Source organism: Neolamprologus multifasciatus, chromosome 15 (assembly GCF_963576455.1).
Source record: "Neolamprologus multifasciatus chromosome 15, fNeoMul1.2, whole genome shotgun sequence".
Lineage (NCBI taxonomy): Eukaryota > Metazoa > Chordata > Actinopteri > Cichliformes > Cichlidae > Neolamprologus > Neolamprologus multifasciatus.
In genome coordinates, this window is record NC_140453.1 from 35,534,575 (window position 1) to 35,561,073 (window position 26,499).

General features: G+C 43.3%; 1 protein-coding gene across 4 annotated transcripts; it reads right to left on the reverse strand.

The window, feature by feature from the left end:
* Nucleotides 1–616: 616 nt before the first annotated feature.
* Nucleotides 617–25,962, reverse strand: LOC146502579 (protein bicaudal D homolog 1-like). 4 transcript variants are annotated; one of them, XM_085131902.1, is made up of 11 exons: nucleotides 25,744–25,962; nucleotides 18,777–18,989; nucleotides 16,900–17,052; nucleotides 13,027–13,331; nucleotides 12,609–12,783; nucleotides 10,450–10,944; nucleotides 8,067–8,245; nucleotides 6,744–7,122; nucleotides 5,947–6,141; nucleotides 4,253–4,404; nucleotides 617–3,470 (listed from the first exon to the last, which is right to left on the reverse strand). In XM_085131902.1, the coding sequence occupies exons 1-11, from the start codon at nucleotides 25,960–25,962 to the stop codon at nucleotides 2,465–2,467; spliced, it is 3,471 nt and encodes a 1,156-aa protein (XP_084988028.1). In that variant the 3' UTR covers nucleotides 617–2,464. The 4 variants fall into 4 exon arrangements, with proteins under 4 accessions (XP_084988028.1, XP_084988027.1, XP_084988026.1 ...); XM_085131901.1 differs by having other exon boundaries at nucleotides 16,900–17,055; XM_085131900.1 differs by having other exon boundaries at nucleotides 25,729–25,962.
* Nucleotides 25,963–26,499: the final 537 nt, after the last annotated feature.

Sequence of the window (26,499 nt, forward strand, 5' to 3'; positions counted from 1 at the left end):
ACAATTAAATCTAAAAAGCAAGTGACAGGCCACACAAAGTTGATCATTTTGGCTCCAGATTTTTTTCACGAACAGTATCCAGACCAAAAAAAGTATTATGACTAAAAGTAATCCAAGCCAAAGACAAATACATAAAAAACAGCATTTTAGCCTGAGGTACAGGAGGAGTGACATGTAAAAGGAAGCACATTATCTGTTTGTGTCCAGGTGAAGGCAAGCTGCCAGAGCAGGCTAAACTGTAAGTACCGTGCAGCTGGTTCCTGCTGGGATATCAGGTGTAACAGAAGTTTTAAGGCCCATCAAGCATCTTTCAAAATAACTGTCAGTAGACTCACATCACAAGAAGCTTCACATCATCTGTCAATCAAGCACAAAGAAGTGGTTACACAAGAGGCCAGTTTCAAAACAGATATCAACCTTGATTAACAAGCGTATTTCTTTTCACACTTCCTTTAAGTTCACTCACTCAGCTTAGCCAGTCTCTTCTCCCAGTTCAAACCACACCATGATGCTACAGGTCATCCAGCTCCAGGATGACTCGTGCCAGGTTCACTAACTTTGGTGAGGTGAGCCCTCAGCTATGCTGAAATCAGTCATTCTTTTACAGATGCTACACTACAGATGCTACAACCAAGTCTACCATGACAGGAGTGAGTCAGAGTAATGCTTAATCACTTCCTCTCAGTGCCTATGACAGCATATTACAGAAAAAGTGATTTTAGGAAAAATAAATACATGAAAAAAATTCAATGATGGTTCTGGAGGATATGGTAGCTTTCCAAGAAAACAACACAGTGATCTACTAACTAATGTGTTGATAGCTAATGTGCTCTTCCCTATATATCCATGCCATACATGCAGTGTGTTCTGTGATGATGTTCATGGGTCAGCGCTTCTTAAAAAAAATATGCAGAGAAAAGGATTTTCTCAAACAAAATCCTTTAAGGAATGAACACTGATTAACTTAAGCTAGGTTATTCATTTTAAAGGGTAAATATCTGGTAAAGACTATCAATTGGACTTGGAATGATGAATCCTTGAAAAATCTAAAATATTTGGATGTCCAGTCTCTGTTATCAGATTTAGAGGCCTGTAGAGAGCACAGTGTTGAAGGTGGGGGCTGCTGTATTCTGTACATTTCTCGTATACAAGGCACATAATTTATATTGTTTAACCCTCACATACTGTTCAGGTCAAATTTGAGCAGTTTTGACATTTCACAGCAGGAAAAACCTCCTTCATTTCGTTCTTTTGCCACGAAATGTGATGACTTTTACTAAAATGACCAAAAAGAAACACACAGAAGTGTATCTTTCCCTTTGAATTGTTTTAGGCAAATCTGAAATTTGATGGGTTGGAAAGCCTGATGCAGCCTTGAGTACTGAGCAGAAAAAGAAAAATCAGAAATGTGTGGCATCTTCAACTAATAAAATGAAACTTTTTCCTCCTTTTAACGAAAACTCTAATCTTTGGGGAAAAAAACTTAACCAGAAAACTGTGTGTCGGCTACAAGAACACACGAGATGAGATGGTATGGTTGGTATACTATGGTATCAACTGATCATACGGTGATCATACAGTTTAAGGTCCCTCATCCCAGCTTCCTGTTCAAAGATTTTCTCCATCCCAAACCTTCCAAACAGCCTTCAACTACAATTACACCAACCTTTCAAAGGCAAGCGGAGGGACAGCCGCAGCACAAAAGCATCCGTGTGTGAACATGCATAGCTGAGTGTATGGCTATATATAAAAAAAGATGCTAGAGATGAACAAAAAATACTGAGGGATGAGCTTTATCATGGCAACACCGTGGACAAAGAAGACCACAACAGCCTGACGGGAGGAGTGTCCCAAGAATGTACACTGGCCTGCAGCGAGGGAAGAAAATGAAAACGAGCAGCTGTAGACAATTGTCCACACAACCTGTGGGCACGAGAGTAACTGAGTGCCCAAGCTATGCATCATTATCTGTGCCATCAGGATTTTCACCGTGGTCTAGGACAGAGGACTCACAGCAAAAACACTGCTTCCTCTGTGTCAAAAATGTGTCGGTTTAGAGGATATGAGACAGACTACCAATCAATGTGAGTATTAAACTGAATACAGAGTACAGTGTTTCATGTGTCATGAGCCTCATGTAAGTGTCCAGTCAATGTGTAGTCAACCTTATTCATCTAAACGCTAAAAACTTTGGAAAGTCTTCATCAATGTCCTCCTGTGAACCAGTCAGCAGTCTCAGAATAAAAGAAGGCGGGGACGTTTGTGCTCCATATAATCCCTGAGCAAAGTCACTGAACATTCAGAACCCACTGGCCACGGCTTAGGCACAAGAAACGGGAAACCAGTCTGTCCTCCTTTCTGTGAGCCCCCTCTTAGGTGATAAAAGAGAAGCGTTATGGGGGCTGCAGTTTGTTAGAAACAGGGAGCTCAGTGCAGTAGCCTTTGACAGACTTGCAGTACAGCGTCATTCCCGGGGCCTGTAGGAGCTGTAGTATCTGGGATAGAGGGGCGTGTAGTGTGAGGAATGGCTGTAGGAGGTGGAGGTGCCAGAGGTGAGGTAGGAGCTAGAGGGGGTGAAAGCAGAAGGAGAGCTGTAATAGGCAGATGAATAGCTGTGGGAAGAAGATGGGGAGTAAGGGAAGGAGTAAGGGGAGGATGAGGAGGGAGTGTAAAGGACGGATGAGCGTGTCATGCTGGGCAGGGGACGAGTTCGAGGTGAGGGGCTCCACGTGGACCGTCTGAGACCCAGACCAGGGGACCGATAGGGAGAGGAGGGAGCAGATCCTGGCTGGGTGGGCCTGGTAGTGGGGGAGAGAGGAGGGGTGTGAGTGTGTGGAGTGCAGTGCCTGGATAGGCCTGAGGGGCGAGCGGGAGTAGGGGAGATGTTCGTGCTGAAACTGTGGGAGTCGACCACAAACGTCCGCACCCCCACCGTCCACTGGGAGTGAGAAACCCTCAGAGGGGTTGAGGGTGGGGTCTGTGCTGAGGGAGGCGAGGGGGCCTCCAGAGAAGGGGGGCTCACTGGCATTGGAGGGCCACTCAGCGAGGCAACCGATGGTAATGACGGACTGTGAGAGGATGCGTGCGAGGTGGGGGAGGTGGTAGCTGGGGCCAGAGCCGCAGTGGCTGGGCTAAGGTGGTCAGAGGGATCATCGCGAAGAGCTGATGTGGGGCTGATAGAAGGGAGGCTGCCAGGGGCCAAAGCTGGACTGGACCCTTGAGCAGGATTGGAGGCTGTAGTCAAAGTCGAGGGACTTACTTTGGGGGTGCTGGTTTTTCCACGGGTCAACCTGCTCCCCCGGGTGCGATGGGACTGCTCCTGATCAAAGGCCAAGTCCTCCAAACGCTGGGTGAGGGCCAGTTTCTGCTGGATGGCCATCCGCAGGAGAGAGTTCAGAGTCTTCTTCTCATCCTCGGCTGCAGCCAGCTGCCTCTGCATCTCATCCAGCTGGGTCACATACTCATCACACCTGCACAAAGCAGACATTTGAGTAGTGTAGAAAATGAACTAAAATGTAAAATGTGGAAATAAAGACAGTTGATGTTTGCACTCTAATTGGATAGCTACACATTACCTGGTGGAATGTATAAGTTAGTTTGAGTGTGATGAAAAAGATACGTGATGCTAGTTAATAAGCTCCAGATAAAACCAGCTGGGTGCTGTGTGGAACATTTGTAAAGACTGAAACAAGTTAAATTGGGAAAATGTAAATGTATGAAATATCAACCTATTCTTTAAGATTACAAAGTCTGTTGACTAAGAGGAAACACAAAGCTGAGTTTTTGGACAGTTTGTCTTTAGAAATAGAACTAAAGACATCCTGGTTGTCTGTGTGGGTGCTCGGTCATCCAGATCATGGTAATCCTAAGGAGCTTGGAAAGAGAATTGACTGGACTTCTTATTACATCCTGGTTAAATTCTTTAGAGGCTTTCCCTGACACACTAACCCACAGATGTCAAACTCCAGGCCTCGAGGGCCGGTGCCATGCAGGTTTTAGATATCACCCTGGGTCAACACACCTGAATCAAATGATTAGTTCATTACCAGGCCTCTGGAGAACTACAAGACATGTCGAGGAGGTCGTTTAGCCATTTAAATCAGCTGTGTTGGATCAAGAACACATCTAAAACCTACAGGACACCGGCCCTCGAGGCCTGGAGTTCGACACCCCTGCACTAACCCAACACATGGATTCTCAAAGAGTTTCTGGAAATGTTTGTGCTTCAGTATGTTCTGTTTTGTTCTCTGACCTGGTAGCAAACATGGCTCGCAGAGAGGAGAATGTGGCGGCGTCTTCCTTCAGGGCCTTTAATTCGTTCCTCAGCTTTGTCATGGTGTCGGTCACCATGGACTTCTCCGCCTCATACTTACTCTTCAGGTTGGCCAGAGCCACTTCTGCTGTCTAGTTAAACACACAGACATATTAGTGACTGTATATTAAGCCCCTTTTCCATTGGTTTTGCATTACTGTGAAGTGTCTGTGAAGGTTCATCGTAGTCTAAAAAGCTTGGAAAGAAAAGCATCTGGACTTTTTTAAGTTTCTTGAAGACGTTTCACCTCTCATCCGAGAAGCTTCTTCAGTTCTAAGAGCAATTGGTGGAGAGCTCCAGATTTTTAAGCCCTATTGGGAGTGTCCCTAAGAGGTTCCTCTGTCTAGGGAGAATCAGAAGGGAAAATGGAACAATATTGTCAACCCTTATGTAGCAGGTTTGTCAGAGAAACTCAGGAGAGTCTTCTCAAAGCACGACATCCCAGTGTACTTCAGACCAGCCACACAGTCAGACAAAAACTGGTTCATCCCAAAGACAAGTTTAACAATGTAGTGTATGCTGTACAGTGTAGTGAGGAATGCTCAGACCTCTACATTGGAGAAACCAAACAGCCACTTCATAAACACATGGCACAACATAGAAGAGCCACCTCCATAGGACAGGACTTGGCTGTCCATCTGCATCTAAAGGACAAAGGTCACTCTTTGAGGAAGCCAATGCTTACAATTTGGACAGAGAGGACAGATGGTTTGAAAGAGGAGTAAAAGAAGCCATCTATGTCCACTGTGAGCGACCATCTTTGAACAGAGGAGGTGGCTTATGACACCAACTGTCTGCCACCTACGATCCAGTTTTGAGATCCTTCCCAGACGCCTTAGCGCCCACTCACATCCTGGGTCATCTGACCTCAGTAAATCACATGATAGGGTGGGGCTAGGTTTCACAATGGGTTCATCCAAAACCTTAGCTGATTGTAATTCACACCTGAGGATCTGAGGTAGAGGATCAATAGGGTTTCCAGGACCCTCTTAGGGACACTTACCTAACGGCCAATTGACATGAAGTCTGGTAATGTCACATTTTAGTACCTGCTCGGATCGCTTGGAACCCCAGCTGAGCAGGTACCTGGTATCAGGTAATATGACCTTGATCCAAGTAGGTACTCGTATAACAGGGGTTTTAGTGTATATTATGTATACTGATTCAGAATGACTTTTCTTGACTATTTGTCTAGAATATTTAGCAGTGGACAGCAGTAATCAGTTGTTTGCAAATATAATTTATATGTTTCATATGCATAACGGAGAGGAACAAAGCAAATGTGAGATGTACATGGCCAACATGTGAGGAAGTCCAAGAACCAGCTTTTAGGAAGAAGGGAAGTTGGCATCTGTGACTGTTAGAAAGAAAGCACTTAAGCATAGAAAACAAACTGCTTCGTCCATTCAAACCAACAGTTCTTTTCTTTTTCACTGTCTATGAGAGAGTAGAAAAGCACTATATAAGAATCAGTCTGTTTACCATTTATTTACATGCTACTTGTTGGGTTGGTGCTTAAAACTCTCTGAGGGGTTTTACTTTTTTGTTAAATACATGTAGGGAAATGTCAGCAATGGAAAATTATTGAAATATTGTTGCCTATAATAACTTAACCATCACGTTTCCATACTCACCTGTTTGTTAGCCTTGAGCACCAGTCGAAGAGTGGCTATCTGCTCTCTCTTGGTGCTGAGTAAAGATTTGAGCTTCAGCATCTCCTCCATGCAGCTTTCCTTATCCTTATCCAAGAGAGGAACCAGTTCCCGGGCTGCAGTCCTCTGTTTGGACAGCTGCAGTGACCTGTCCACTGCCCGCTGTAGGTGTTTCACCTGGGGAGGAGACAGGAGCAGATAAGAAAAAAGGAAACCACTGGAGGTGTCACATCTTATGCCGGAAGAAAAGAAGGTGGTAGAGAGGAGGAACAACGATTGACACTATATTGCCTAAAGTATTTGCTCATCTGCCTTCACACGAACACGAATTGGAGCATGGACCATGTCACCACTACTCTAGAGTCCAGTGGTGGTGTGCTTTATAGCATTTGAATTGTGTTTGGTGATGTAAGGCTTGGATGTAGCTACTCGGCCATGGAAACCCATCCCATGAAGCTCTCTACACACTGTTCTTGAGCTAATCTTTACACCACATGAAGTTTGGAGGTCTGCAGCAATTGACTCGGCAGAAAGTTGGAAACCTTTCTGTTGATCCCGATCGCCTCCACTTTGTTATGTACCACTAACAGCTGCCTGTGGGATATTTAATAGCGAGGACCTATTCTTTAAAAAATGTTTGTAGAAGCAGTCTGCATGCCCAGGTGATTGATTTTATACACCCATGTTCATGGAAGTATTTGGAACACCTGAATGCTTGTAGGGATGAGAAAAGACCTTTGGCAATATAGCAGCACATCAGGAGGTACAGGCAGATGTACCTGGTCTCTAATGATGGCGCTGAGGTTGTAGATGTTCATGGGCTCCCTGCGCAGCTCACCAGCTGGCTCCATGGCTGGCGATGAAGATGACGATGATGATGAAGAGGCACTGATGCTAGGTGAGCGGGTTGGAGGTGTGCTAGGTGGCAGGCTCTGCTCAGATGGCACCTGAAGGACCTCTTTCTCCACTTTTCGGCTCCCTCCGTGTAAGGGCTCTTTGGATGGAGACTCCGAGGGCGTCAACGACTCCCCTGGAGTTGAGGTTGTTGACGCAACAGCAGCAAGCCGTCTGGCTAGGCGTGGTGTGAGAAGAACTTTGCTGTTGTCTGTACACATGGCTTTGAGACTAGAACTAAGGCCCCTGAGGCCCCTGCCTTGTCTGGAAGAATAGAACAGATAATAGAACAGAACCTTTAGTGTCATTCTGAGCACCTCTGACAGTTTAAATCATAGGCGCTTTAAACCGGTTCTTTCTCAACTAAGACATCAAGTACAAGAAAGCAAGCAAACAGCTCAATGCTCACCAAACCCTCACTTTGCAGCTGAATAAAACAATGCTCTGTATCTTGTCAAGTACCCTTCCACACAAGAGAAAATGCATTTAGTTAATAACTTTGCTCAGCAACCAGATCTTGAGCACTATGAAGAGTAGTGAGCAAAAGCATGCAGCACAAGAACTAGGAGGAGGATCAAGAGGAGAAGGAGAATGCTGCTGTTAGAGTACTGACAGGGACTAGAGGCCAAGATCAACCTACAGCTCGAAAAATTCCAAGGGCTGAGAGAGGAGCTCAATTCAATTTTATTTATAAAGCGCCAAAACACAACAACAGTTGCCTCAAGGCGCTTTATATTGTAAGGTAGAACCTACAATAATACATACAGAGAAAAACCCAACAATCATATGACCCCCTATGAGCGAGCACTTTGGTGACAGTGGGAGGGAAAAACTCCCTTTTAACAGGATGAAACCTCCAGCAGAACCAGGCTCAGGGAGGGGCGACCATCTGCTGTGACAGGTTGGGGAGAGAGAAGGAAGACAGGATAAAGACAGAAGATGTGGAAGGTGAAGGCAACAGTGGTCCCCATGGTAACCAAGCATTCACGTAAGTCACCTGCAAACTGGGCGAGTGTATCTGAGAGCTTTGTCCAGAAGAGCGCTTTCCTACAAACAGCAAAGATAACCTTAAGCTCCCAGGCCTCTCGTAGATGATATTATTTTTTAAAGAAGTTTTTATAGAACAGACAAGCACACCTATAATGTGAGTCGTTTTATTTATTATTTGAATTTCCATGGATACTCTAAGAGCAGTAAAACAGTCACACCTGTAGTAATCCAGCATGACACGGTTGGGAGTCTCATCGTTGCACAGGCAGACATGGTGGTAGAGCTGGGCGAGCTCCTCACTCAGGGTTACCAGCTCATCCTGAGCTGCGTTCAGTGCCCCTTGGCTCTCATTGGCTGCTGACTGAACAGCCTGCAATTCAAGCTCCAGGCTACAAATCTGAAAAGAGAGGAGAAGGAAATGAGAAAAAATTAACATATGCACAACTGAAATTGTAGTCCCCCAAAAAACAAAAAGCAGAATATTGATTGATGTCCCAGAAGTTCAACACTAGCTGTTTCTCAGTGACTTTGCACAAAATTCTTTCTCTTTCTTGGCTCTTGGTGGAGGCGGATGCATCTTTCCCCCCTCTCTCTCCCTCCCTTATCTTTCCCTGCTTGGCTTTTATGTCCTTGTCAAGTCTTGTCTAACTCTAACCCTCAGATAGAGGTTAGAGCTGTTTGAAACATGACCAGACTGGCTGACATGAGTGACGATGGGAAAGCTGCGAGTACTCAGACTGTGTTTATTGAATGCAATATTGATAAGATCTTGGAGAAGCTCACGGCTCTACAATGGGAGTTGAGAGACCTGATGACCAGTGATGGACATTTAGACCAACTGCGAAATTGGAATGCAGGACTGTGGTTTGACTGCTCCTACCCTTCAAGGTCACCTGCGCCAGCTGGAGGACTGTTGACTTTTGCCTAACCAGGTGAAAGGACACTCTCTCTTAAGTTGAACACAGGATACACACAAACATGCAAATCTCTCATCTACATTGACACAGACACGCACTCACCCCCCTCCCCCGCTTACTCCCACCCGAAGTAGGCAGGCGGATCTGTCCAGCACTGGAAGATTGGCAGCAGGACCAGACTGCTGTCTAAATGGGTTAACCCCCCCACCAGTTGCAAATCATGTGCTTTTATGTTGTAAAATGTAAAGATTTATGTGCTTTCAGTGCTGAGGTGTTTTTTTCTGTCCTCAAACTGCTGTTCCCCAGGAGCTCAGTCTGGGAGGAGTTTTTTCTCCTCCTCTTTCCTCGTGTATTTCCACTGTTTTTTTTCTCCGTACCTCTCTAACCGGTCTTCCCAATGTTATGTTTGTGTATTCTATCTATGGTCAGGAGGGATCTCATGATGGTGCTGGATCGACCGGCAGCCTCGGGATGAATACAGTATTATCAATCAATCAATCAAACAGACACAGTCCTGTCCTATTAAGACATTAGTTAAATTAGGGGTAGTCAAACTCCAGACCTTGAGGGCCGGTGTCCTGCAGGTTTTAGATGTGTCCTTGATCCAACACAGCTGATTCAAATGGTTAAATTACCTCCTCAACATGTCTTGAAGTTCTCCAGATGCCTGCTAATGTACTAATCATTTGATTCAGGTGTGTTGACCCAGGGTGAGATCTAAAACCTACAGGACAACAGCACTCAAGGCCTGAAGTTACCCCTGAGTTAAACAAACCCTTCTCATTGCTATCAGCTGAAGGATAGTTGGTATATTCCAGTCTGCTCCTACCATTACCACTGAGCCTACTCTTTACCGTTGATATCTGTGCTTCACCCACATTATTGTAAGTGCTTTCCCCCCCTACTTTACTCAGTGTCCTCATCCTTTCATTTCCATCTTTGTTGTTTACTTAGCTGTTCGTAACCAAATGCTGTTCCCTTCAGAACAGAGATAATGAATGTGTCACCCTGTTACTCAGTATCTGAGAACTGGAATAGAGAATCATCTCTTCGCTTTCATTCAAACATACTGCATATCAGCTTCAGCTTTCATTCCCCATCTGTCCACTACCTTTATTTTCCTCCACCTATCTGTCAGCCGACTTCCTTATTCTCATGCACTATTCTTCAACTTTGCCAAATCAGTTTTCAGGTTTGCAGTCCGTTTGTTGCATGACGGCAGGAGCTGGTGTCACCAGCACTCTGTGCGGCAGAATGAGTGTTTGTAGCTGACATCACCATCCTGCCTAAGCTGGCATAACCACTGTAAAAACCTATATAAATCTGTGAAGAGACAGCTGAACACTGTTTGAACTGAACACTCCTCTCAGAGAAAGACAACAGCAGCCACATTCATTGGAAAGCAATAAGTGATACTTTCACATCCACCTGTCCTCCTGCAGCCACCAACCCCGAGTCTGATGGACAGGGAGGCCAGTTCTCTCTGCAGAGGGCCTCCAAACACAATCCACTAGGTTTCATTCACTCAACACACAAATTAATGAAACTGGCAAAACTAATCTTACCTTCACATCAAGTTCACAGTGTAAAGAAAGAGAATGTGAAACATTCACTCTCACAGACTCACAGGAGAGGAGAGGAAACAGACAGGGAACAGTCATCTCTGGCAGTATGACTTTGTTACCTTATCCTGTCCCTCCTGGCAGTTCTTTTCCAGAGAGGCAACCTGCCTCTCCAGCTTCTGGAGATGACTCCTTTGCCTTGGCTTCTCCTCCACAGCTCCCTCCACACACTGAGCAAGCTTCTCATGGAGCACTTTTAACTCTGCCTTGAGCTCCACCACCTCTGTCACAGCCACACGGTACTTGCACTGCAAGATCTCCAGACTGGGAGTTTGGTATGAAAATACCAGACTTTTACTCTTCTCCTCTGCAGTTTCTCCTTCCTCCTCAGCCTCATCGTCTCTATCCAGCACCAGCAGACTTTCACAGTCGAGTTGAGAGGTGGGACTGCTACAAGCCTCCTGGCTGACCCTTCGATGAAGACAGCGGAGAGCAGAGACTTTCTGGCTCAGGCGGAGGGTCTTCTCGTGCTGCTCGGTTAGGGCCCCCTGGGTGTGCTGCAACTGAGTCTGGGACTCCTGCAGGCTCGTCATGAGTGCTGCTTTCTCATGTTCAACCTGAAGAAGACAAGTGCATGATTAAGGAAAGGTGTATCCCGCGCGACTTAATAAACTGCAGTTTCTGAGGTTACAGTGATGTCAACATAATTGTTGTAAGAAAGTAAAAAGATAAGAAGAGGTGCAACCACAATCCCATTTCTGAAAAAAACTGAGAGGCTGTTTAAATGAAAATAAAAACACGACATTTAAATGGGAAGCAATTCAGTGACAGTAGCACAGATATCACAATCTGACCATCTTCTGGAAAAAATAGTTTTAATATCTAAACATATTAAAAGGGGGAAACCAAAGATTACGCTGCTACTGATGTGAAGATGTGAATTAGAACCCGTTCAGGAAGAAACTGTTCTGAGCCTGTACCTGCCACCAAGACCGTGTATACTTATGTCCATGTTTGACACCATCATCATCTAAGCGACACCTAGAAATGTTTCCTTGTCTGCCACCAGAATGAGATTGTCCAGCACTAATTCAGACTAAAGTTCATCAGCAACTGTGCAAACAAACCCAGAAGCAGCAAGCTGCAACCTGGAAGCCACTGGCTGTTGGTGGCTAAAGTGTAGGTGGATGTTAGCTGTTAGCCTAGCCATTATCTCATTGATATATTTCACATACATTCTTACTAACTGGGCTTCCTGGGTACCACAAGAATAATGTACTTTGAGAATCACACTTAGAGATGCACTGATTTCCAGTTTTCAGCCAGGAACAGTTATCCCAAAAGACCAATTATGAACCGGTGTGTTTCATGCACATTTTGTGCACAACGGCGAGCCATATGCTACACTGTTTGCATGTAAGTGAGTGAAGACATAAGTGCATCTCTAGTCATAACAGCAAAACAGGAATAATAGCCAGATATATTTCTTCTTAAAGCATTATTAGTTATGTCATCCAAAGAAAAGCTGATTTTTATTTTTTTTTTGGTTTTTTGTACTTTTATTCAAAGTACATGCTACATTATTCCTTAAAAGCTTATTTATCATCCTCACAGTTTTTAGTCATATTAAATAAACACTTTTTGTGCTCGGTTTAATCCCCCCAGGGTCAGTAAATCTCTCCAGCATGCTCTGGGTCTGCCACTTTTCTAGCCTAGAACGCCTCACCCAGGAGATGCTCAGGAGGCATCCTGGTTCTCTCTATGACGGGAAGTAGCCGCTCTACTCTAAGCTCCACACCCTACTTCAGAGGAAGCAAATTCCTGCTTATATCTATGATCTCATTTTTTCTATCTCCTGCTTCATTCACCCTTCACTCACGAACATCCTTAAATTTGTGCATTTTTGTGCTTTCCCAGTCTTGAACACCGGGCTCAAACTGGGAGGTGCTGGGAGGTACTTCACACCTGCTTCATACTCAGCTGCAAAGCACTCCAGTGCAAGCTGGGGGCAGATGAACCCAACAGAACCATCATCTCCAAATAGCAGAGACGAGATCCTGAGACCACCAAACAGTCCACGCCTTGGCTGCTCCTAAAAAGCCTGTTCCTAAATGCCTTGAACAGAACTGGTGACGAAGCAGTCTGACTCACTGCTGGTAATGTGAAGCAGACTGGGTGTGGTTGTAGAAGTAAATTAATTTACTTTGACATAAACTATTACATTTATTAAACTGACTGTCTTCCTCGGTCTACATGTCAGGATGATATCATTGGAACTTACCGCTATCAGCTGCTGCTTGAGCTTCTGAATCTCTGTCAGGTTCATCTCAGTAAGGAGGTCTGATGTGGCGGCCCCCTCAGTTTTCAGACACTGCCTTCTGCACTCTCCATTAGCCCTGAGCGCTGAGCCCACAGCCGTCACTGGTCCTGAGCCACTCTGAAGGTGACCGTTACATCTGGCAGATTAGAGCAGAAAGTGCCTTGTCACAAGCTATAGTGTCAATAACAGTAAGAAGAAAAGTTTTAAAGCAACTTCATGTAAGCAACGACCTTTGAACACAAGCAGCTGTGGCCAGTGAACAATTAGTAACTGCTGCACCCCCCCCCCCCTTACTCTCCCATTTCTGCAGATTACAGTCTGAATGCACTGGGTCAAGGAGACAGGTCTGTGTGCCTGTGTTTGTAGGTGTGATATCCACCTTGTTGGCTCCTCTGTGTTTGGGGAGAGCAGAGTAGTTGGGGTAGCAGTGCCACTGGGCGGTGCTGAGGAGAATATTAGATTTGCACTCCCAGTGTAGGCCACATCACACATGCTGAGGTGGTGAACAAGTTCTCTTCGCAGGTGGTTCTTCTGCTCGCGCTCACTCTTCAGAGACTCCAGCGCCTCCTCCAGCTGGGCGTCTGAGATGTCCTTCAAACGCAGTGCATCCTGTAACTGGCTGTTCAGCAGCTCTGTCTCCTCCTCCAGAACTTTAATCTCATGTTTCAGGCCTTCATACTCCACCTGAACAAGAGTGGACATTCACATTCAAACGTATGAACCTTTATTTTGAGTTACTGCTACATTGTTTAGGTGATTAATATATATTAAAATCAAAATTGCTTTGAAATGTTTGTAAACACTATATATTTATTCTAAACTTTATGCATATATTTTGTGCAATTGCAAACCTAAATACTTAAGCTTTACATACTTAAGCTTAGATAGACATGTTGATGCCCAGAGTGACAAGTAGGTCCAACTTTGTAAAAAACACATTCCTCCTGCTGCTGGTATCACTCACCAGGCTAAGCAGGTTTTGTTACTGTGGTCACATGCTACAGTAGATTGAGGGTTGCTGATGCTAACAGACTCAATAAACTGATCTGCAAGGCCAGCAATGTTGTGGGGATGGAGCTGGACTCTCTTAAGGTGGTGTCGGAGAGGCGCCAAGATGATGAAAGCCAATGTTGGATAATTCCTCCCACTCCATGACATGCTGGCTAGCCACAGGAGCACGTTCAGTGAGAGACTGAGATTACCAAAAAGCACCACTGAACAACACAGGAAATCATTCCTGCCTGTGGCCATCTCCCTGTACAACTCATCCACCTAACACACTGTATACTGCAATAGCTACACCCTTTTTGCACATGCTCTTCTTTCTTATTTAGATATTAATCAGTAAGTGACTTATATGTATGTATATATTGTGCTATTTCTTACTTCCTGTATTGTCTGTTATTCTTACTGTTTGGACTGGAGCACTCTAAGCAACATAAATCCCCTAGGGAACAATAAAGTATTCTGAACATCTTCTCCTTGACAGTTCACAAATAAAGCCAAACCCCCACCTTTTGTTTTGCCAGTAGCTATATTCCCATATGTGGGTGAAACCAGGCAGATCCACATTGGTCTCGGATGTACTGATTCAACCATGTTTCAGAAAAACATGAGTGAGCACTGACGGTATATGTGGCAGGGCGTGGCCTGCGGTGCCGTGCAGGGAGGGTGGACGCACCTGCACGGCATCCTTAATCACGCCTGCCGAGTTAAAACACAGGGACTCGGTGGTTGGTGGGTGTTGTGGTGTGATTTAAATAAAATGGCTCAAAACTATGATCCCTGGACCCGCCGTGTCTCATTTACACCACAGTATACTTTCTGAGTTTTCACCAATATCTCTAGCTTATCACTTTTGTTGGGCAGAGCTGACATTTCTCATGATGACTGTTGCCAGAAAGGGGCTCTGTCTCTGATCCCAATCCTTCACCTTTGCACCAGCACAGCAAACACAAAAACACCTCTTGTTACAGGCCCTGGCCTTGGAAGAAGGGAACCAGCCTCCTGTCAAGCAAATTCAAGCATGGTAACCCACACAGATGGTCTGCTGTTGGAACCTGTGGTTACTTCCGTGGGAAGTCTATTGAACCAGCTGAGGGACGCCGGACCAATCAGCGACTGATTGGGCACAGGATGGTATCTTCTAGATTTGCTCCATTTAAATGAAAAAAAAATCTTCTCTTGAGTAAAGTGTTATCCCCACAAAATTACTCATCAGTATTTCAATTAAAAACAAACAAAAAACCACAGATAAAACTATAACAAAATTAAAGTAACATATTTGTCCAATCCAAGGCCTTTTGCTGTGTTCTTGCTTTCCTGTCCATTCAACTGTCCTATTATAATAAAGATTAAAAAGCCCCAAATATTCTATTCAGTTTTATGTCAAAAGTCCACAAATGTTCCTCATCCAATGGAACGTACGTATACTGAACATCGCTTTAAAATATGAAACCTCTCTAAATGGAAACAATTGTAAATTTATGTTACTATGGTTTTATTAAATGTTTAGATAAATGTAATCACACCAATCAAAAGAAGATCACAGCTGGGATATACATACAAGTAAGTAAAATTTTATTAATATAACCCAATATAACAAGTCATAGAACATAAAACAGACTAAATAAACAGGCAAAAATTAACCAAAAGCAATTCTATAAAGGTGAGTTTTGAGTTGTTTTTTAAAAGCAACTACTGAATCCACAGTTCTTAGTGCAAAGCTCTAAAAGTCAAAACCAGGATCTTAAAATGGACTCTGAAGTCAATAGGAAGCCAGTGTAACTGAGATAGTAACGGTGTCACATGTGAATATTTAGCGGATTTGGTCAAAAGCCTGGCTGCATTATTTTGCACAACCTGCAGATGTTCCAGGAAACCTGTGCTTAGTCACACAAACAGTGATTTACAATATTCCAAGTGTCAAGAAATAAATGCAATAGGGCTTAACCATTTAGCAACATTTCTTAAATGATAAAAACAAGACCGAACCAGAGATTTAACATCACCATCCAATGTGAGAGTCAAGTCAAAAAGTACACCTAAATTCCTGATAGAGGATTTAACATACACTGAAAGAGGACCAAGTGGCTTTCACTATCTGAGGTAAAAATACAATTATTTCAGTTTTCAGTTCAGTTCAGTCCCTCATTAAGCTGGAGGAAGTTAACAGCCATCCAGCGTTTAATCAAATCTAAGCAGTCGTTCAGAAGCCGGAGCTTAGACAAGACTTGGGGCTTAAAAGAAATGTATAACTGAATTTCATCAGCATAACAGTGATGGGAAATGTCCTCGAAGGGGCTCAATATATGTTGGAGGGGAAGAAGATATATTAAAAACAATAAAGGCCCCAAAACCGAACCTTGAGGGACACCGTAAGTAAGGGAGGTAGAGGATGACCTGAAATCAGAGACTGCCACAAAATCGGTGATGTAAATATGAGGAGAACCACTCCTAGGCATTTAACACTGAACAGGTAGAAAAACCAACCGTAGTGACTGACTGATTGAAGATTCTCCATAATACAATGCAGTGAATCCACAGACATTGGCCTGGCAGTGGATGAATATTGAAATGCTGCACGTGCTCAGCGTCTGACTAATCTTAATGCCTTACCTGTCAAACTGGAAGTTCCACAGGAAAGTGAAATGGATCGGAGTTTATGAAGAAATCTCACCTTCACCCATATTCTAAATCACTTTGTGTGGTTCATTTCGTTTATATCCATTGGTGTGAGAAAATCCTAGATGACAAGGAGAAAATCTACAGATGCAGAAAGGCCCCGAAAGTTTTGGACCCAGGACCACCCTCCACCTGTTTGCTCTACCCTGACCACATATTGTCATCTGCGTGGGCATACCTGGTATATAGCTGGGACAGGCTTCTGACTCCCCTGCAATTGTTGCTGGTTAAGTGGGTAAGAACACTGACTAATGGATAGATTCTCAGAGTTCACTCAGAAAAGAAGTATACAGAAAGACAGAGGGCTGTAAGCAGCAGCTAGGGACATAGAAGGGTAATCTTTTCTTTGAGTTAGATGAATTGTGCTTCTTTAACTTTTGGACCTCTTAGTAGATAAGTACTCCTTTGATTGACAGCTGAGCCAGCAGGGAGGGAGCAGGGAGCAGGGAACATAACTGTCTGGTAACTGTAGCTAATAAGTCAAAGACAGCGCTAAAGTCTAATGACCTTCAGCATCATACATACACTTTGAAACAGTTTTACGACATTACTTGAGCACTGTCTGTACCTGACTCTGTTTAAGGGTTGACACCAGTTTCTGCAGAGAGATGTTCTCCTCCTCCAGCTCGGTGTAGTCCTGGAGAAGCCGTGACTCTCTGAATTTGTATTCTCTGATCTCTTCTCGCATTCGGGTCCGCTGTAGCTCCAACATCTCATTGCTCTGCTAAGACAGCACAAAATGAGAGCTGGAGCTGCTTATGACACAGTTCTCACAAAGGAAGGTAATGTCACCAGTATTTTTGCAGGAAAAATACTGGTGACATTTGCAGGATGTTTGCAGGAGTTTGCAGGATGAAATTTTTAAAAGAGGGAAGGTGAAGGATGGATTACAGTATATCTCCACACAAAACCATGAAAAACTGACATTAAAAAAAGTGGAGAATGAAGCTCGTATACAGTCGTGGTCAAAAGTTTTGAGTATTTGCAATGTTGTCCCTTCTTTTTCAAGACCTCTGCAATTGGCCCTGGCATGCTGTCAATCAGCTTCTGGGCGAAATCCTGACTGATGGCAACCCATTCTTTCATATTCAACACTTGGAGTTCGTCACAATTAGTGGGTTTTGGTTTGTCCACCTGCCTCTTGAGGATTGATCGCAAGTTCTTAATTGGATTGAGGTCTGGGGAGTTTCCTGGCCCTGGACTCAAGATTTCAGTGCGTTGTTCCCCAATCCACTTAAGTTATCACTTTGGCCTTGTGGCACGGTGCTCCGTCATGCTGGAAAAGCCGTTGTTCTTCACCAAACTGTTGGATGGTTGGAAGAAGTTGCTGTTGGAGGATGTTTTGGTCCCATTCTTTATTCATGGCTGTGTTCTTTGGCAAAATACTAAGACAGCTCAATCCCTTGGATGAGAAGCAGCACCCCACATGAATGGTCTCAGGATGCTTTACTGTTGGCACGAGACAGGACTGATGGTAGTGCCTACCTTTTCAGATGCCCCAAACAATTGGAAAAGTGCTTCATCAGAGAAAATGTCTTCACCCCAGTCCTCAGCAGCCTACTCAGTGTACCTTTTGCAGAATATCAGTCTGTCCCTGATGGGTTTTTTGGGGAGAGTGGCTTCTTTGCTGCCCTTCTTGAACCCAGGGCATCTTCCAAAAGTCTTCGCCTCCCTGTGCGTGCAGTTGCACTCACACCTGCCTGCTGCAATTCCTGAGCTCACAGCTGAATCATCTTTAGGAGACAGTCCTGGCCGTTGCTGGACTTTCTTGAGCGTCCTAAAGCCTTCTTCACAACAACTGAACCTCTTTCCTTGAAGTTCTTAAAGATCCGATAAATGGTTGATTTACCTGCAATCTTAGTAACAATTCCGGTCTGCTTTTCTAATTCAGTCAGTATGACATAATGATCTTCAACCTTGTGCTCGTTAACATTTTCGCCTGTGTTAACGAGAAGATTATAGAAATGATCTCAGCAGATCCTTTTATGGCAGCGATGAAATGAAGTGGAGGCTTTTTTTGGGATCAAGTTCATTTTCATGGCAAAGAAAGACTTTGCAGTTCGTCGGATCCCTCTTCATAACATTCTGGAGTAATGAAATGATAGCAAATTGCCATCATAAAAACTGAAGCAGGAAACTTTCTGAAAACCAATGTTTGAGTCATTCTCAAAGCTTTTGGTCATGACTGTATGTAAAGGGTTTTAAAGCTGTTTTTAAAGTCTGGTTGTATTGAAGTCTCTGAGAAAACAGCCCTTCCAGCCCCTTGTCCATGAACTCGGTAGTCACTTCCCTGATGATAATGTGATCGAATTTCAAGTCTTATTAAACATGCCATGATCATGATTTTGATGACACTTTAAAAACACTCTATCAAGTTATCCATAAATCTAAACGTCCAGAGTAAGTGTCTCTAATAAATATGAGAACCTTATGATTGTACCGTACCTCCCTGAGCTCCTGCAGCAGGCTGCTCAGGTGCTCACTGTCCGCCTGTGCACTGGAGGCAGCCACTCGACTGTGATTCAGTTCCAACTGGAGCTCCAGGAGACGACCCCTAAAGTAGGCCTCCTTGGTGGCAGACTCCTGCAACAGTGTCTCCTCATTGTTCTCCCCGTCCTCTGCGACCTTACGCTGGGTGGAGTATGCCTGGCCGAATGCCTGGAACAGGACAGGAGGGGAAAGGATTATTTCTCTTGACTTTACCTGGGGAGAAATGTACAAAAATGAAAGTCCCTTTCACCTTGTATAAATGATACATGAGTGATTAACTCAAAGATTTTTTTTTGTCCTTTATTTTTATATTGTTTCATGTACTTTAACGCAATTAGTAGAGACCAAGGTAATGCATGCCATATAGAATAGATAAGTGCTACATGAGAACCGGTCCATTTAACTATCTATTTATTATTTACCATCCAGAGTAAGTATCTGATTAGTGGCCATATTTCTAAGATTTTTAGGGCCTAGTACAAGAACCTCTGTTTTATCTAAATTTAGAAGCAGAAAATAAAAGGTCACACAGCTCTTTTTTGTCTCTAGGACATTACTTCAGTTTGACTAATTGGTATTTGATATCTGGCTTCATGGGCAGATAAAGTTAGGTATCATCAGTATATGCTATGTCTTCTAAAGGAAACTTATGTAATATAAACAGAACTGGTCCTAGCACTGAACCCTGTGGAACTCCATAATTAACCTTAGTGTATAAAGAGGATTCTGCATTTACATGAACAAATTGGAGTATTGCAGCACAGTACCTGTAATACCTACGGCATGCTCTAATCACTTTAATAAAATATTATGGTCAACAGTATCTGACGCTGAGCTGAGTTCTGACAATGGTTTAACTACTGCCGTGAGCCTTCAGCAAGTGACCTAATTTAAACATTGTATCAGACTAGGTTAACAATTCCACTGTATATTTTAATGCAGCCTTACTTCTGTACCTTTACTATATGAAACAAATGGCAGTGGATGGAGCAGCTATGAAGTTCACTTTTCTTCACATTTCAATTTGTTGCAAAAGTGATTTTTTTTTATAATAAAGCTATTCAAATTATTCAAATCTTCGCAGCCCTAGATCAATCCATCTCTGTTAAGAATTGTTAAAATGAGTGTGATGCTATTACTAAAATAACTGATAGCTACAGCTCTAGATTGATGATATTTAAGATTGAAGCATTAATTAATGGTAGGACTTTGATGAGCAGTCTTGTGGGAATGGGGTCTAAATGACACGTATTGCTTTTTGAGATTAAATAGAACAAGGTACAAAGCATTAAAACATGTTAAAAACACAAAAGCCTTATTAAATGCAGTGTTGGGCCCAGAAGTCTTATTAAGTCCTGTTAAATAAAACCTTAAAGTGAACGAGGGCTTACTTTCTTCTTCACATGACTCTACCTCACCTTCTTTGCCTCCATCATAATTACTTTGACTTCAGAATGCAAAATAAGTCGTTTTTAAGCATTTGCTGTGACCAAACCTCTTGAGGTTGCTTAACAAGATAACATCATTATGTGTTACAGTAAGCTGTAGGCCCGTACTTAATGAATAATTCATCACATCCTCTCCATTTTTGTGAGGATGCTTTGAAACCCTGTCCAGGCATGCATCATTTAGACCTCCAGGCTGTTTTTAAGAGCAACTCAGTTTTGGTTGTTCCTTCCACAACTGCCAGAGATCAGAAATAGAGGCCAAAGACAAGTCACCGCAGCGTCTCGATCTATCATTGAAATGAATCATATCTCAGCAATTTTCAAGCAAAGCTCCTCCTGGTTGAGAATTACTTTCTACTAACTGATTTTTGCTAGCATAAAGACTTCCAAAGCACCTGCAGAGGGAAAGGATCCATCCCACAACATTAGGTGAGTAAGGATGGCAGTGTCCGATGACTATAAAGGGAGGGGTGCCATTGGCATCACAGAGGATAACTGCACTCGGTCTCCTTCTGTTTTTAGCCTCATCAGCTACACCCTCTGCTTCACTTGTCACATATCCCATTCACTCAGGCTGACTATTAAAAGACCTGCGGTGTTTGTTTCTGCCCTCTTAGCATCATAGTACTTTTTTGCCTAAAACCTTAACACTACTGTGCAAAATTGTTAACCACCACTTTATCAACAACATCGCCAGTGCAATGAAAACATTCATAGAAGAAAAGGGACACAGTAGAACACCATCAGTCATGAAATGCCCTGCCCAGAACCCAGACCTCAACATTGTTAAAGTAGCGTGGCATCATTTTGACAGAGAATGAAGGAAAAAGACAGAAACATCAAAGAGATCTGAATGAACCCTGGACACTTATTCCTAAAGGGTTATTTACAAAAATCACAGAAAGCTGCCTGACAGTGTTCAGGTTGTGCTGAAGAATAAATAAGAAGACTTTTGCAAGTATTGTACATTGTGCATATTCTTACAGATATCCTGTTTGTATTATGTGAGTATAAAAAAGGACATCCAAATACCAATGATTAAAATGTCCAGCATAGGGAGCAGATTTAACAGAAACAGTAAAACCCCCAAAATGGAACCTTATGGCACACCGTAGGAAAACGATAGGAAGAGTATGGAATTACATTTCTATCAAAAGTCAAGTGTGACAAAAAATACAATTCAGGCAACTAATTTAATTTCACGGGTGCAGGTAGATGGATAGGAACTCAGCAGCCACGCACACAAAGAAGTCATCCCAACATGGGCATGCTGCTTTCTTGCATTTGAGCAATATCTTTAAAATTAGAAATATCTGCTTTCATACTGATGCTGAAAACTGGATGCATTTATGCATGCATTTATTACTTCTAGGCTGGACTACTGTAATTCATTATTAATGGGCTGCCCTAAAACTCGTTGAAAAACCTTCAGTTGATCCAAAATACTGAAAAAGACTATAAAGAGAGAGCATATTTCCCCCAAATTGGCTTCTCTTCATTGACTCCCTGTTAAATCTCAAATCTCCTCACAGATCTCATAGTATCATATTACCCTGGTCTAAGACTGCTGGCTGACTTGTGGTTCCTTGAACATTTAACAGTGAAATGGGAGGCAGAGCCTTCAGCTTTCTGGCCCCTCTTCTGTGGAACCAGCTCCCAGTTTGGATTTGGGAGACAGACACCCTCTCTGCTTTTAAGATTAGACCTAAAACGTACCTTTTTGATAATCATATAGTTAGTGACCCTGACTCATCCCTTAGTTACGCTAAAATAAGCTGGTTTAGGTCATCTTATTAGGTCTAACTGTCAGACTACGCTAGTGACGTGGATCCTGGGTTCCTCCAGGGACATGACAATGCATACCCTCATGTGATGAGACTAGGGCTGCAGCTATCAATTATTTTAGTAACCAAATAATCTATCAATTATTCCATCAATGAATTGAATAATCAGATAAGAAATACTTTTGTTTTATTGATGAGCAATAATGAATGTCTTGATGCATGCTCAATCATCCAGGTAAGTAAATCTCCAAAAGTTGATTCTGTTCATCTGGATGTAGTGTTTTCAGTGGGAGAAATGTTTCGTCACTCATCCAAGTGACTTCTTCAGTCTCCAGAAGTCTCCTGAAGAAGTCACTTGGATGAGTGACGAAACGTTTCTCCCACTGAAAACACTACGTACAGATGAACAGAATCAACCTTTGATGAGTAATAGCAAATATTCAAAAGGGAAAAAATCAGAATGAACTGCTAATTGGGTTCCATTTTAGAAGTTGCAATGTTTTAAAGTTTACCAGCATAAGACATCTGTTAAGAAAAAAAAAACAATAAAAAAAACTTAAATGCAAAATTTTATATTTATATATATATATATACTATTTACTCGATGAATAGTTGCAGCCCTGGATGAGAGCATGCAGGCAGTCCTGGAGGATGAATGAATTTATGACAATGACTGGCCCCCATGCTTGCCTGACCTAAATCTGGTAGAACACCTAAGGGACGTCATATTTCACTACATCTGACACTGCCAGGTTGCACCTCAGACTGTCCAGAAGCTCAGTGATGCCCTGGTCCAGGATGGTTTCCTGTGTTCTTGGGCCACTTAACACAAACTTTAAAATGTGTGAGGGATTGCCTGAATTAACACTTAGGAGTGGATTCATTCAATCATGCTCATAGGAAACAACATTATTAGCTCCAAAAAGTTAAAATTTCATGAGAATTATTTTTTGCAGCCTAAAGACAACAAACACAATGGTAACTTGTGCTGCTATTAGTACATGCTAACTTAGTCTTAGTTGTTGCTGTTCATAGCAATGAAAACAACTGTACAATATCCCAAAAAGTTGATTCTGTTCTGTCTGCATCTGAGGCTGAATCTCATGTGGTTCCTGTAATCACCATCTTACGTGCTGTTTGCTCATACTGATGTACACATTTAGGCAGTCCTTGCCAAAGTGGGTTAGAATTTCTTGATGCATGCTGATGATTGAGCATGCATCAAGACAAACTGTAAAAAACACAAAAATGAATCATGGATTCAGTCCTGCTCCTGTAGGTCATCTCTGTCCTGAATGTATTTTTAAAAAGAAGACAGAAGAGAAACAGAGGCAGTAGAGATGTAGCCTGGTCACTTGAATTTAAGAAATTCTATATAGAAAACGAAATATTCTCTAAATTAATGGAGTCGCATGGACACATACACATTCTCACAAACTGGCGGATTGGTGTTAGCATACAGTAGCTCTCCAATAAATGTAAGTCAGAAAAATTACACGATCCCAACATTATCCCTGAGACTGACTATGAGACTCACTTGAGGTGAGTCATTATCACCATTAAGCTCCAGTGTAGATAAAAAAAAACCCATGCAGAATTACATAATTCTATAAAATATTTTGAGTAGTAAAGCTGAGTACTTAAAAGTCTTGAAAGACAAACAACCTACACGTGGTGAAATGCCCCAATGGTTCTTTAAAACTCTAGCAACATTTCTATGGTATGACCTAGCTGAGGCTTGCAGAATGTGCTGTTTCATGTCGATAAATGGTCAGTGCCCATCCATTCTCTTCTGCTTATCCTTATCAGGGTCACTGGGGGCTGCAGCCTATCCCAGCTACCATAACACGAGAGGTGGTCTACACCCTGGACAGGCCACTAGCTTGATGCAGGGTTAGCACAGAGAGACAGAAACCAGTCGATTATGAGTGAACACCTAATCACCAGTTAACCTAACCCAGTTAATTACGTGCCTTTGGACAAAAACATGGAAATTCCACCACACCACACTCTGCAAAGATGGTGAAGTCAAATTGGGGTTGTTCTTGCCAGGAGGCAACAGTGCTAACCACTGCACCACCTGCCAACTAGCATGAAGGGAACCAAAGTCCGTGGGGAGTATGGTTGCAAAGCTGAAACTTAAAAAGAAGGGGACAACCAGAAGTGTAGCCTGCACCATTTTTTAACTCTAAATGGAGAAACTTTCCACTGCTACTATATCTGGTATGTTGACTGAGATTTATATAAAGCTCTTCTAGTCTTACTGACCACTCCAAGTGCTTTTCTACAAAAAGCCACATTCACACATTGATATAGCCCTTTATTATTTGCCATAAATGCTTCATCTTTGCCACTCAGACAGTGACGGACTGGAAATTTGGGGATTTGGTATCCTGCCCAAGGACACTTATATGTAGACCTCTCTGATTTACCCTGAGATTGAAGGAGAGCGAATACTAATCTCATGTTCATTACGTGGACACAAATGCAAACAGGTTTATGAGGTTTCAGCGTTGTATTGTATTTAGTGGCTTTCTATGCTGCCCTCAGTTATGCAAAAGATTTTTGGTAATGTTGATGTCCGGGTTCTGGGCTGGCCTGTCCATGACTGATTGTATTCTACGGTGCGCTTTTCTATCCATGTATACTTTTAGTGCAGTGGCAGTGCATTAGGGAACGTTGCGATACTGAAAAATTATTGTTTTTGATGGATTTTTTCCTATTTCTTAAAGACATTTTCCATAGATGCAAATAAAGAAATGGGCAGGTGTGGCTCAGGTGGTGGAGCAGGTCAGTGGATTGACTCCTGACTCCTCCAGTCCTACTTGTGCCCACAATTAGCCTTGGGCAATGTACTGAACCCTGAGCTGCTCCTGATGCATCTATTGGAATTTGAGTGTGAGTGAAAGTTAAAAAATGCTTGGGCATAGATTAAAGCACTGAATCGTATGTATGGGATTGAGTAAATGAGACTTGCAGCAGGAAGTCCTGTGAGTGCTCAACAACAGCACCATAAAAGTACCAGCCCATGTAATAATAATGTGTTTTGTTTCCAGCAGCCTGCAATACAAATCCCTAAAGATACAATTTAAACTGGTTCTTTGAAAAGTTGCCTGTTATGTGTAGTCATAGGGTGCCTTTTCATGTTCGAATGATTCATAGGTCAGTGTTAAATGGATTTAAAAACAAAAACCATTCCTCTGAAAATCGTCAGGTACAAGGACTGGACTGAAGATGAGTGGAAAAAGCTGCCATTGTCCAAAAAAGCCCATGAGAAAGCTAAGAACTACTGAAACCAGTTAAAAATGACAAGAAAACCAGACTCCTTGGAAGCATGATATAAAGAAATGGTGGGTGTATGAGGGGAATTTAGTATTTTGCTCAGAAAGTTTGTAGTGTGTGATATATAATGACTTGATTAAATAAAGAGCATAAAGCAACTAGCCTGTATTACAGTACCGTCTTTAATCTTTGACAAGCTAACTGAAGCCATATTGGCTAAAGAGCTGGCATGTCCAGCAGGTGTGACTACAGGTGAAGTGTGCACAGACAGGCTTTTTAATGAACCACCCTGTGAGCTCATAACATCCTCCAGCGGGTGCAGGTGAGAAGGTGCTGTCAGAAACGCCTCACGCTAATCAGACCAGTGCATGGATTTCGAGTAAGGAGTCATACCCCTGCTGACCCCACCTCCTGCAGCTGCTCCAGCTCCACCCTTAGCGCCTCCTGCTCGGCCTCCAGGTCGGCGTACTGCTGCTTCAAGCTCTGGTTCTCCTCCAGAACCGCCAGTCCGCACTCCGCCGCCCGTATCTTCTCGCGGTTGGCCTCCGCCAGCTCCCGGGTCAGGCGCTCCACCTCGGCCCGATATTCCTCTACCGTATCCCCGCATCCTGCTCCTCCGGCAGCCATCGTTCCTCTGCCCTCTCTTCCCTGCGGCGGACGAACAGAGAGCCCTGCCAGAGGGAGAAAACAAGCCCCACCGCCTCCTCTGGAGGAGTACCAACGTCCTGCAACTCAAACAGCACCAGCGAGCATCCACGGCTTTCACAGCGCTGCTGCCATCGCAGCGGGAGTATCTTCTGCCGTGCGATGCTCGGAAAGATGCTTCCTCTCTCTCCTCCCTCTGATTCGTTTTTCTGCTTATTCACCGGCAGCAGGACGCCATCTCTGCCCGCAGCCGTCAAGCAAGGCACCTTCCTCTCTCCCTGTCATCCTGCTACACACTGAGCGTTTACAGTAATACGTCCCATGCACGCAGCGCCCTCTGGAGGTAAGAGTATAAATACATTCTTTCTGTTTTATGGAGGCGAACGGAACAAAGAGTTTTAATAGTTTCATTCCTGGTATGAGATCTGCCGGTACCTCAACACTAAAAACTAGAAAGCATTCGCATACAGCTGCACGTCTTTTACAGACTTAGAGCCTTCACGGGCTCTTGAAGTGCGC